Raw genomic sequence first — 13,353 nt, 5'->3', positions numbered from 1 at the left:
ATATAGAAAGAAAGACAAAAAGAGATACTGATCCTCAGGAATCTGTCACACAATTATGAGGCTGGCAAGTTGGAAATCTGCAGGGCAGGCTGGCAGGCTGACCATTCTGACGGGAGTGGATGCTGCAGTCTTGAGTCAGAAGGCCGTCTGGAAGCCAGATTCCTTCTTCTTTGGAGGGTGTGGAAGACTGAAGTCTTTTAAGGCCTTCAGCTGACTGGATGAGGGCTTCCCACTTTATGGAGACTGATCTGCTTTACTCAAAGTCTCTGATGTTGTTCCTATCTAAAAAATACCTTCACAGCAACATCTTGACTGATGTTTAAACAACTGGGTACCATAGCCGAGTCAAGTTGACACCTAAAATTAACTGTGATAGTCTATAAGAAAAATTCCTGTTGATGGTGCTTCTCATAGGCAGTTGTACCAGGAAAATCCTCTTTAGTTTTATCTAATGGGTTTTAGGTAAGTTGTGCATTGGATGCCTGTGAGAAACTTAGCATCTGTGGTTAAGATGTACAATAATCTTTCTAGTTTAATGGCTTTTATTTTAAAAACTGAACATTTAACCCATTTTAAAGATGAGAAAAGAGAGGCTTAGTAGTTAGCATATACACGGCAGAGCATGTATTTGAATCCCCGTCTGCCTCACTTATCCGCTGTATTATACTGTCTGTTGGTTAGTTATGGGTGTAGATGGTGATTGTGTAAGACGTGTTTGCTTGGAGGAAATGCAGGATGTTTCAGTGTAGTGTTATGAAGTGGTATCCCACAGTGAAGGAGAAGTAGAAAGTATCTGTCTTTATAAGGTCAGATTTTTTTTTAATTTTTAGAAAAAAGTTAAAATATAGAAAAGTACAAAGACTAAGATGACGAACATCTTTGTGTCCACGAACCAGAGTAAACAGAGTATGTGCTTCAGATTTTGTAATAAAACAATGACTGATGCCAGTGAGACTCCCGTACATCTTCTTGATCCCTTTCCTCTCTTTCACATCTTCTTTTCTTATACAGACAAAACACTTAGGAATTTGATACATTTTCTTTCATGTTTTTATATATGGGTATATTAAGACCAAAATCTTTTTCCATTAATGGTTTTATTTTATTTTTTCTTAAAATTTTTTGATGTTTTATTTTTTATATTTGAGAGAGACAGCGAGCAGGGGAGGGGCAGGGAGATGGAATCTGAAGCAGGCTCCAGATTCTGAGCTGTTAGCACAGAGCCCGACGCAGGGCTCAAATCCACAAACCGTGAGATCATGACATGAGCCAAAGTTGGATGCTTAACTGACTGAGCCACCCAGGCACCCCTAATGGTTTTATTTTTAAAAAATCATACCACATTTCTTATATATACCATATATATTTCATACTCATAAACAGGATTTTAAAGTCATAAGCCATATAATTGCTAATATTTATTTTTTCTTTAGTAAATTGAGGATTTTTATTTATTTATTTATTGCTTAATTTACACCCAGGTTAGCGTATATTGCAACAGTGATTTCAGGAGTAGATTCCTTAATGCCCCTTACCCATTTAGCCCATCCCCCCTCCCACAAGCCCTCCAGGAACCCTCTGTTTGTTCTCCATATATAAGAGCCTTTTATGTTTTGCCCTTTTCCTGTTTTTATATTATTTTTGCTTCCCTTCCCCTATGTTCATCTATTCTGTGTCTTAAAATCCTCATATGAATGAAGTCATACGATATTTGTCTTTCTCTGACTAATTCTGCTTAGCATAATACCTTCTACTTCCATCCACGTAGTTGCGAATGGCGAGGTTTCATTCTTTTTGATTGCCGAGCAATACTCCATTGTGTGTGTGTGTGTGTGTGTGTGTGTGTGTGTGTGTGTGTGTGTATACATACATACATACATACCATATCTTCTTTATCCACTCATCTGTTGATGGACATTTGGTCTCTTTCCATACTTTGGCTGTTGTTGACAGCGCTGCTGTAAACATTGGTGTGCATGTGCCCCTTTGAAACAGCACACCTGTATCTCTTGAATAAATACCTAGTAGTGCAGTTGCTAGGTCTATTTTTAATTTTTTGAGGAACCTCCATACTGTTTTCCAGAGTGGCTGTACCAGTTTGTATTCCCACCAGCAGTAGTAATTGCTAATATTTATAAAGCAGCCTTGGTTCTAAGAACTCTTCATGGATTAACTCATTTAATTTTTATAACAGTCCCATGAGTTTTATACTCTTACTTTTCCCATTTTACAGATGAAGGGATTGAGGCACAAAGAGATTAAATAACTTACCCATGGGTCACAGGCTGTAAGTGGCAGAGCCCCTGACTCTTATAGATAGTATTGTTGTAAACGTTAAAAAACAACTTAGTAAATGCTATCATATTGTACTTAACATTCAAAAACTTGGGTTTCACTTAAACATTGTTCTTGAGATTCCGTTCATTTTGATAAATACGGGTATAGTTAATTCCATTAGAGTGCTGTGCTTAAATGGTTTCTGTCATATGACCATACCATCTTTTTTTGTCCATTCTCATATTAGTGGATATTTAGTTTTGTGTCTTACAATTCTGTGTATTATAAGAAGATGGTGCAGTGAACATCTGTGTACTTGTGCACTCACATGAGAGTCTCTCTCGGCCACCCACCTGGTAGTAGGGTTAGCTCAGTCAAAAGGTATTTACGTTTACAACTTCTCTAGATATTGGTAAGTTTTTCTCCTAGATGTATATGTCTCAATTCACAGTTTACGTTCCCACTAGTGAGACACTGAATGCACACAGATGATTGCCAGACCATATATGAAAATAGAACTCTGACCTGCAACCTGCAGAAACCTGCCTAGAAAACCAACCCCTTATCTACAATTGCAGCCCAGGAAGCCAACTTGCTGTGAACCAGACTTGCAGGAAGTTAGTGTCTTAATTTGCATTTGACTGATTATTAGTCAGATGGAACCCATTGTATAAGACAGTCCTTTCCAGAAATTACCTTTTAGAATAGGTGAGGATGCAAATATCAGATGGTTTAACTTTATTCGTTTCTGAAGAGAAAGGAAGAAGCCTAGAGTCATTATCTTAGACTTTTTTTTTAAGCAGAGTCTTTACTTTTTTCAAACTAAATTTTAAGTAGGACCCTAATAAGCAAGATGAAATCTGGAGCTCCTCAGGTAAAATAAAGTCAATGGTACAGCTCTACCTGCCTTGCCTCCTCCCCTTCCTACCTGGCTTCCCTGCTCCCCGATCACCTGAAACTCTCGTGGAATCCTAGGGCTGGGCAGTAACCTACGGATGCCTCATGGTGCGAGAATTTGATGAAATTCCACTTTTAATCTCTCTCAACCTCTGTGTTAGAAGGTGAACTTGATAAACTCTGTAAGACTTTGGGCTAAATGTGTTCTATTTCTTTGGTCTTCTGGCAGGCAGGAATTTGTGGATGCTTATGTGAATTATGTCTTCCAAATCTCAGTTCACGAATGGTACACAGCCTTCTCCAGTGGCTTCCTAAAAGTGTGTGGTGGCAAGGTGCTCGAGCTCTTCCAGCCTTCAGAACTAAGGGCTATGATGGTGGGAAACAGCAACTACAACTGGGAAGAACTAGAAGAGGTGAGCACAAATGGCACTGTCTTTACCTCCAAGGAAGCAGCAGTGGCCTGGGTAGCTGTGCCCAGAGCATGGTCTTCCAAGTGTTCTGTGGTTGAATAGGAATCAGAGGCTTCCTGTATCTCAGGGGTTCTTTCTTAGTCTCAACTGCAAATGGTACACAAATGTATGTCCTCTATACATGTATGTCCTCTCCTTTAAGATAGGTTTTTTTTTTTCTTTTTGTCTTTTTTGGGCAGACTGCCATCTACAAGGGTGATTACTCAGCCACACATCCCACTGTGAAACTATTTTGGGAAACATTTCATGAATTTCCATTGGAAAAGAAGAAGAAGTTTCTCTGTAAGTATCAGTAATGTTAATATGGTGTTTGTCCACACTTCAGTGTTGCATATGGTGTAGGATGATGTACTCCATAGATTAAGGTCAACTCTTTTAAATGGAGAAGAGTAAATAAGGGAAATAATCTACACTTCTTGTCTTAATGGTATCTCAGGCAAACACAGCTTGTTACTCGTATTTGTTGCCTAACAGGATGTGTTGAATCAAGGAAGAAAAACATTTCATTGATTTTTCCATTGCTCTAAAAATATTATTTTATATGTGATACCTTTAAATATTATTTTGATGGAATCTGATTAACTTCCCTTATCTCTCTAGACTTTTGAAGATTTTACAGTGCCCGCTGCAGATATAACTGGGGAGATATGGTTTTTAATAGTTTTATTGAGATATATAATTCACAAAGCATACAACTCACCCAATTAAAGTGTATAATTCAGTGGTTTTTAGTATATTCACAGAGTTTTGAAACTATCAATAATTTTTAGAACATGTTCATCATCTTAAGAAACCTCGAACTCTTTAATCAATCCGCATTTCTTCCCAACCTCTCACAGCACCTCCTCCCCACTGCCACCAGTCTACTTTCTGGCTCTGTGGGTGTGCCTGTATTGGACATTACACGTACATGGAAGCCTATAATATATGGTCCTTGATCACTGGCTGGGTGGCATTTAAGAAGGGTAATATCTGGAAAGGAGAATGAAGCCGAGTTTAGGTGAACAAATTCAGCCATTCTATTCTATTTTATATTATTTGAGAGAGAAGGAGAACGAGTGGGGCAGAGGGGCGGTGAGGGGGGAGGGAGGCGGGGGGAGGAGAATCTCAGGCAAGCTCCACTCTCAGTGCAGAGCCCAACGCAGGCTTGATCCCACGACCCTGGGATCATAATCTGAGCTGAAATCAAGAGTCGGATGCTTAACCGAATGAGCCACCCGGGTGTCCCCAAATTCAGCCTTTTAAAAATAGTTGAAATCTTTGTGACTGTATATAATTGGACCAGAAATTAGCTGGTGAATAGTATAAAATTTTTATCCATATAAAACAAAACAATAGGAGTTGAAAGGTAGTCCCTTTTGCTTTATAAGAATGAGCATATATTAATATTAATGCAGGATTTACCTCCACATTCTTGTGCTTCCATGGAGTAAGGATGGAGGAAGTTGGGCTCACACAAGAATGCTTAAAAAAAGCCCTGCTTCCCCTCTGCCTAGTTACACTGGCTCTTGGGAATCAGTGGCATATAAGTCAAATAGGTTAAAGTGTATCAAGGGAGCTCATAGGGCTATAACAACCAAGAGGAGCCTGCTCGTGGTCATGGAGATTTCCTTAAAAGACATTTTTCTCTTCCGAGATCATTAGACTTGTGGAAATTTTTAGTAACTACAGATTTTGGCAAGAATGTTTACATATCATAGCCTCAGGTAATAGGTTAGTTGAAAGTGCTCCTTAACCAGTGATTTGTTTCTAGTAATTTCCAGCAATTAACTCTGAGATTATGTAGTGCCAGAAAACAGAGAAAGACAGCTGCGTTTTTTTTGTTTGTTTGTTTTGTTTTTGCCAAGTCACAGTGTTACAAGAGTGAGATGTCTAACAGAATATCAGTGTCAGCTCTTCTGTTTTAAAAAAATAGGGAAAGGAGCAAACAGATCCCAAATGGATATTCATTAGCTAAGGAGGGTTATATGCACTAGACACTTGGTAAGAGGAGACCTTGAGGTCACATAGGTTATAGTCTTCTTCCTGGTTTCCCCTAAGGTAAGCTCTTCTTTTCCTCTATCAGCAATTCCTTTCCTCTTGGATTCTGTGAAGGCTCATAACATTTATGAGGACATACATTTGATTGAGGCCATCTTTTATTTGAGGGCATTTTTGAGCATCTTTCAATTGGATGGATTATTTGTATCAGTATATAATCAGGGTCTGAAATTAGCCAGTGAGAAACAGAATTTTTATCCATATACAACCAAAAAACAGGATTTGAAAGGCAGTCTCTTTTGCTTTATAAGAACAAGCATGTATCAATATGAATGCCATCCATATTGGCACATGAAAGTGTACTTCTCAGGCGATCCACAGGGTGTCACACCTTCCTCTCCTTTCTGCGGAGAGCAGCTCCTCGTTGCCCAGCTGGTAATGCCGGTTCCCTTTCTCCTCAGTGTTCCTGACGGGCAGTGATCGGATCCCCATCTATGGCATGGCAAGCCTGCAGATCGTCATCCAGTCCACAGCCAGCGGGGAGGAGTACTTGCCTGTGGCCCACACTTGTTACAATCTTCTTGATCTCCCCAAATACAGCAGCAAAGAGATTCTGAGTGCACGGCTGACCCAGGCCCTTGACAACTATGAGGGGTTCAGTTTGGCTTGAGGCTCCCCAGCTTGCCCCAGATTTCCCTCCCTTCCTCGGTGTCCACATTGAGGCCCATACAGAAAACCATGGGGAGGGAGTTCTATTTTTTTATTGTGTAAGTGAGTTGGGACTTTTGAATCCTGAACCCAGTAGATGTGTTTCTGGGCTTGTGAGCAGTAAGCAACCCTTTTGAAAAATCAGGGGTTAGGGATGGGGTGAAAAATTGGCTCTTAATATGGGAGGCATTTTTGTCTTTAAACCAAATTACCTAGTAGTGTTCCTTGCACTTGTGAGTATGTTGCACTCTGCTGGATACAATGGCAGTGGAATTTTAAACTCTTACTTCCCAGATGTCTCTCTCAGCCCTGATATTTCCTCACAGTGCTTCCTGTCCTCTCTTCTCATTCCTCTGCAAGAATGATTTTGACTAATGTGTCCTTTCTCACCTGCACGTGCGGAACGTCTCCTTTCTCTGCAGACTTGGAAATGCTTCTGGCTTGTTGCAGCCCTACTGTAAGGACTAAAGGGGAAAGGACTACTTCAGAAATTCCCAATTCCAGGAAGCTGGATCTGGGTCCATTACTTTGGCTGATATCTTGAGAATTTGTGGGAGCCTTTATGAACACATCTTGCTTTACAAGAAGTTATTGAGGGACTAGCAATCTCCCCCTGGCTCTGCCTGGACCTACTTAAAGATGTGTAGAGCAGCTTAGCGTTGCCGCTGAGCCAAATTTTGTTTTGTTGTTCAGCCAAGTACCTTCGACAATAAGGTGAGGTGATAGACCACCCCCCCACCCCTTCAGTTATCTCGCTTCTGGAGCAAGTTGCTTCTCCAAGGAAAGTAGAAATAATAAATTTCTTGTCCTCTTTCCTTATCAATTTATACCTTCTACCACTTTCTCTTTTCTTCCTCTCCTTCCCTTTTGCTCTTACTTCATCCCATTGTTGTTATCTGACTTAATGCTCCCTTCCTCTCCTTCTAGTGGATGCATGCAGTCTATTTTTTTAATTTCTATTTAAATTGCAAAATTTCTATTTTTTTTCCTTTTCCCTAATTGCTAACACTTAAGGACATTCTATATTACGGATCTTTTGTTTATTGCATTTGAAATGTTTGTTTACAGTGGGATTTCAGGGGGGATTGTGTTTAAAGCAAATATATGTATCAAAAATAATGACATGCTCAATCTTCTTCATCATGGGATAAGAAAATTCTACATGATCAAAGAATCCATGTCAGCCTAATTTTAAATTCCTAGTCACTAGAGGAAAGACTTATTTATATAAAATGAAGTATTTATGAACCGTGATACAGCATCAAATCTCAATGAAGGATGTAGATTTTGCTTTTTTTTTTTTTTTTTGGTTTTAAAAGTTATTTCAATGGCTAAATTGGTAGTTTTTTCAGTCTTTATAATACAAGAATAAAAAAGATATACAGTTATATGAAATGTTTATTTTCTATGTGTGTGCATATAGTTCAATATTATGCAATAAATTTGGTGTTTTAACTTAAAACTATTTCTTATTGTATTTGCAGAACGAGTAGCTTGCTTTCAATAGAAGAGTTATCTACTCAAATAATACAAGGTTGAATTTGGTTCCAGTCATAAGAAAGTAAAAGCAAGCACTAGGGGAACGGGAAAGAAAGCAGGGGCAGTACCCAGGATCGGGGAAGCAAGTAGCCTTATGAATGGATGGGATTTCTGAAGGTTGTGATGAGTGAAAAGGCATTTTGCATGGAGGAGAAGGCCTTAGCAAAGGCTTGAACATGGGAGCATATTTAGGGAAGGGCCAGGAACAATTTGAAGAGAGCATCAGAGGAAATAGAATAATGGTAAATAAGACTGAGGAGAAAGAAAGTAGCTTTTGTGCTGAGGAACCAGGCTAAACATTGGAATTTGAGTTGGTAGCCAAGCAGGATTTGTCAAAATGTTCAGAACTTTGGGGTGGGGTAGGAGGCAGTGATAGGACTTGAGCCTGGTTTTAAGAAGAAAACTGTGGATGGGGAGGGTGCATGTGGAGGAGGAGTCAGTCCCTGCCACTCTGAAAGCAGTGAGAGTGGCAGCAGTGGAAGTAGAAGAGTGCATGGACTTCTGTTAAGTTTCTCAGGATCCACATAAGAGTGAAAACATATGGTATCTGTCTTAACAGAAGACCATGGGGGAGGGGAAGGGAAAAAAAAAAAAAGAGAGGGAAGGAGCCAAACCATAAGAGACTCTTAAAAACTGAGAACTGAGGGTTGATGGGGAGTGGCAGGGAGGGGGTTGGGTGATGGGCATTGAGGAGGTCACCTGTTGGGATGAGCACTGGGTGTTGTATGGAAACCATATTAAAAAAAAAAAAATGCATGGAGGGATAGTCCAAGATGGCAGCTCAGGAAGACCCTGAACTCACTGCCTGTATGGACACACCAAGCCTATACCTATCTATAGAGATAACAAGAACCCTACTCCCAATGCTGTGAATTGCAGCAGGAAGGACAGTACTAGGGACTGAGTAGATTTGTCTGTCCTGGGGCACAGAAAAAAGCTGTGGCTTAAATGGGCAATTAGAATATAAAGGAACTAACGCTCCACCAAACCATGGGATGTTGGAGAAGCTGGCAAGTGCCACTGTTTATGGCCTCTCCTCCACCAGCACAGGAAAGAGCAGTATCTGGATGCCCTAACCACCCCACTGCCCTCAGCAAGTCCTGAGCCCCAGACCACACCAGCCCTGGCTAACCTGGTGCATCGGGAAAAAACACGGTTTAATGAGCAACTACAATATGAACGAATGAGCCTTAGAGCTCTACCAAACAGTGGGGGAGCTGCAGAATACTCTTTGGAGTCTAAGAGGCAGGTGAGTACCATTGTTTACATTCTCCCTCCACCTTGATAGTGCACATAGAAGTAGGGCGTAGGGCCAGGCCATCCCCTAAAGGAGACTGCACAAGGTGGCCCCAGTATGGCATATACTGGGACACCCCTGGACAACACCCACCGTAGAACTATAGCGGTCTCACCAAGGTGCAAAGTATCCCAGAATACCCCAGGCCTTCACCTATTTTGGCTCAAGTTGTCTTGCCAGAACCCTGGGGAAGGAGTACCCCAAGACCTCCCAGCATGGCACACCTCAGCTCCACTTACCACACCTAGGTACTCCCAGTATGGAATACCCTTGACCCCTTTGCACAAGCTTTACCCACTTTGGCTTTGGGCACACCCTGTGCGGAGTACCCTGGGACCCCTCAACCTGTGCCCACTTCAGTTCTCGCCATCCCATCAGGACTGCCCCAGTGCTGAGTGGCCCAGGGACTCTAGTCTGCACCTGCTACCGCTCTAGCTGGCTAACCAAAGTCAAAAGGCATGTGTAATCTACATGGGATGACCATACACAAAGCCATTCCTTCAGGTCTTAGAGAAGTTGCTGTTCTGCCTGATTCATAGAAACACAGAAAGTCAAACAAAATGAGGAAACAGAGGGATATGCTCTAAATGAAAGAACAAGACAAACCTTCAGAAAAAGAACTAAATAAAATGCAGATAAGTAACCTGATATGGTGTTCAAACTAATGGTCATAAAGATGCTTATCGGACTTCAGAAAAGTGTACGTGAATTGTGAGACCTTCAACAAAGAGATGAAAATTATACAAGAGAACCAATCACAGTTGAAGAATAATTGTGTGAAAAATACTCCGGAGGGAATCAACAGTAGATTAGAGGACACAAAGAATGGATCAGCAATCTGAAAGGGTAATGGAAAGCCATGCAAGCTGAACATCAAAAAGAAAACAGAAAAGGAAATGAGGCTAGGTTAAGGGATCTCTATCAGAGTGTGAAGTATAGTAACATGCATATTCTAGAAAGTCCCAGGAGAAGAGAGAGAAAAAGGAGAAAACTTAAATAATAGCTGAAAACTTCTCTAATCTTGGGAAGGAAATAGATATGTAGGTCCAGGAAACACAGAGAACCCCAAACAAAATGAACCCAAGGAGATCCACACCATGACATATAATAATTAAAATGTCAAAGATTAAAGATAAAGACAAAATCTTAAAAGCAGCAAGAGAGAAACAACTAATTACATACAAAGGAAACTCCATAAGGCTATCAGCTGATTTTCAGCGGAAACTGCAAACAAGAGAGTGGTATGATCTATTCAAAGTGCTGAAAGGAAAAAACCTACAACCAAGAATACTCTACCTGACAAGGTGATCATTCATAATCACAAGTTTCCCACACATACATAAGATAAAGGAGTTCATTACCACTAACCAGTCTTACTAGAAATGTTCAAAAGATTTTTTTTAAATTTAATGTATTTATTTATTGAGATAGAAGTGCAAGTGAGCGAGGAGCAGAGAGAATCCCACAAGTGACAGAGAAGTGGAGCTCACCTGGGGCTTGTGTGTTACCCGAAGAAGGGCTTGAGCTCACCTGAAGTGGGGCTCATGCTCACCTGATGTGGGGTTTGAGCTCACCAGACATGGGACTTGGTCATGAGATCATAACCTGAGCGGAAGTCAGATGCTTAACGACTGAGCCACCCAGGCGCCCCCAAGGGATTCTTTAAGCAGAAAAGGAAAGGCCATAATTAGAAGAAAACTGTGAAGGGAAAAAAAAAAAAAAAAAACGAGTAAAAGCAAACATACAGCACTTATAAAACTAGTGTGAAGGTTAAAAAACAAAAATAGTAAAATCCATGATACCTGAGAAATTAGTTAAGAGATTCACAAAACAAAGGATATAAAATATGACATACATAAAATGTGGAGGTAGAAAGTAAAAATCTAGTTCTTGTGAGAATTTGCTTAAGTGCCCATCAATATAGATAGTAAAACCTTGGGTTGTAACTTCTGTGAGTGTTCTGCAAGACGAGCAAACATTTGTAATAAATTTTAACTTGAAAAATGATGTCTTGCAGTAGTAGTACGTGACACTGAGTGTCACATGATCACAACCGAGCCAGTGGTTCTCTCTCTCTCTTGCTGTGGGATTGTGGGTAGTTGTCTCCCATGCTTGGATGCTTGGTCTCAGGCCGCAGTGTTTGGCAGAAATCTGTGATTTTTCAGAACTTTGGAAGGTGCCCACAACTGGAACTAGTGTATTTTTTGTCACTTCAAAGCACGCATGGACAGTTTTTTGCTTTTCCATACAAGGAATGCTTTGCTTCATTGTAGGGCAGCCTGCCTTCAGATATAGACCCTTTCCTCAGCTGCCTTATTACCAGTTACATTAAATACAGTATATGACAAGAGTTTATTAATACTTTACTGCTGTCAACATCCATGTGAGCATATACAATGGCCCCCATGCAGAAAAAGTTTCCATTAGTGTTAGCTAAAGTCATCCTGCAATAATAACCCTCCCCTCTCTTGTCTCCCTCATACCAGCCATCAAGGTTTTCAAAAGTAAGTGCAGGTTAACTTATTTTTCTTTATATTTTTTAATTTCTTCCTTATTTTATATTACAGTATTGTAATCATTGTTATATGAATATTTTTGGGTTATGGAAGGAATCATCTGAGTTGCCATTTCTTATGGGGAAATTCCCTTTGATATACAAGTGCTTTGGATTATAAGCATGTTTCTGGAACGAATTATGCTCACAAACCAAGGTTTTACTGTATATGAACATTATGGTAACCACAAACCAACAAACTCTGATAGATACACAAAAAAGTAATGAGAAAAGAATCCAAGTGTAATACTAAAGAAAGTCATCAATCACAAGGGAAGAGAGCAAGAGAAGAAGGAGGGAACATAGAAGAACTACAAAAATAATGAGAAAACAATTAACAAATTGGCAATAAGTACATACTTATCAATAATTAAATGGGCTAAATGTTCCAATAAAAAAACATAGGGTAACTGAGTGGATTAAAAAACAAAACAAAAAAGACCCACCTATATTCTGCTTACACACCTACAAAAGACTTGCTTCAGACTTAATGACACAGACTAAAAGTAAAGGGATGGAAAAAGATACTCCATGCAAATGGAAGTGAAGGAAAGCTGGGATAAGCAATATTTGTATCAGACAAGATAGTCTTTATTTTTTTTATTTTTTAAAAAAAATTTTTTTAACGTTTATTTATTTTTGAGACAGAGAGAGACAGAGCATGAATGGGGGAGGGTCAAAGAGAGAAGGAGACACAGAATCTAAAACAGGCTCCAGGCTCTGAGCTGTCAGCACAGAGCCCGATGCAGGGCTTGAACTCATGGACCGTGAGATCATGACCTGACCTGAAGTTGGATGCTTAACCAACTGAGCCACCCAGGCGCCCCTGAGACAAGACAGACTTTAAAACAAAGATTAACAAGAGAAAAAGGAGGATATTACATAAAGGGATCAATCCAACAAGAGAGTATATACTAGTTATGATTATGCACCCAACACTGGAGCCCCTAAATACATAAGGCAAATATTAATAGACATAAAGGGAAAATTGACAGTAATACAATGATATTAGGGGACTTTAACACCTGATTTACAATAGCTAGATCATCCAGACAGAAAATCAATAAAGTGGCTTTGAATGACCCATTAGACTAGATGGACTTAACAGATAAATATCAAACATTCCACCCCAAAGCAGCAGAATGCACATTCCTTTCAAGTGCACATGAAACATTCTCCAGGATAAATCACGTTAGGCTACAAAAAAAACTCAATAAATGTAATAATACTGAAATCCTATTAAACATCTTTTCTGATCACAACAGCATAAAACTAGAAATCAGTTACAAGAAAAAAAAAACTAGAAAAAACCACAAACACATGGAAGCAAAACAATATGCTACTAAACAACCAAAGGGTCAACAGAGAAATCAAAGGAAATTTTAAAAAAAGCACATGGAAACAAATGAAAACACAACAGTCCAAATACTTTGGGACATGGTGAAAGCAGTTCTAAGAGGGAAGTTTATAATGATACAGGTCTATCTTAAACCTCAAAAAACAAGGAAAAGCTCAACCAATCCAGCCTTACACTCAAAAAAAACTAGAAAAATAACAAAGCACAAAGATATTAGGAAGAAGGAAATAATAAAGATCAAAGCAGAAGTGTGTGTGTGTGTGTGTGTGTGTGT

At 39.7% G+C, this 13,353-nt stretch overlaps 1 protein-coding gene across 5 annotated transcripts in view; it reads left to right on the top strand.

Annotated features, from left to right (window-relative positions):
- HERC3 (HECT and RLD domain containing E3 ubiquitin protein ligase 3) overlaps nt 1-7,794 on the top strand; it is a 111,746-nt gene extending 103,952 nt beyond the window's left edge. For all 5 annotated transcript variants that reach the window (XM_030313438.1, XM_030313441.1, XM_030313440.1 and 2 more), the window contains 3 exons: nt 3,404-3,587; nt 3,824-3,926; nt 6,086-7,794. In XM_030313438.1, coding sequence (XP_030169298.1) covers nt 3,404-3,587; nt 3,824-3,926; nt 6,086-6,294 — 496 coding nt within the window. In that variant the 3' untranslated portion in view covers nt 6,295-7,794. The remainder of the gene's footprint in view (nt 1-3,403; nt 3,588-3,823; nt 3,927-6,085) is intronic.
- Nucleotides 7,795-13,353: the final 5,559 nt, after the last annotated feature.

The sequence above is a fragment of the Lynx canadensis genome, chromosome B1 (genome assembly GCF_007474595.2).
Source record: "Lynx canadensis isolate LIC74 chromosome B1, mLynCan4.pri.v2, whole genome shotgun sequence".
Taxonomy (NCBI): Eukaryota; Metazoa; Chordata; class Mammalia; order Carnivora; family Felidae; genus Lynx; species Lynx canadensis.
Note: the sequence above shows the minus strand (reverse complement) of the source record. Positions and strands in the feature narration are given on the sequence as shown.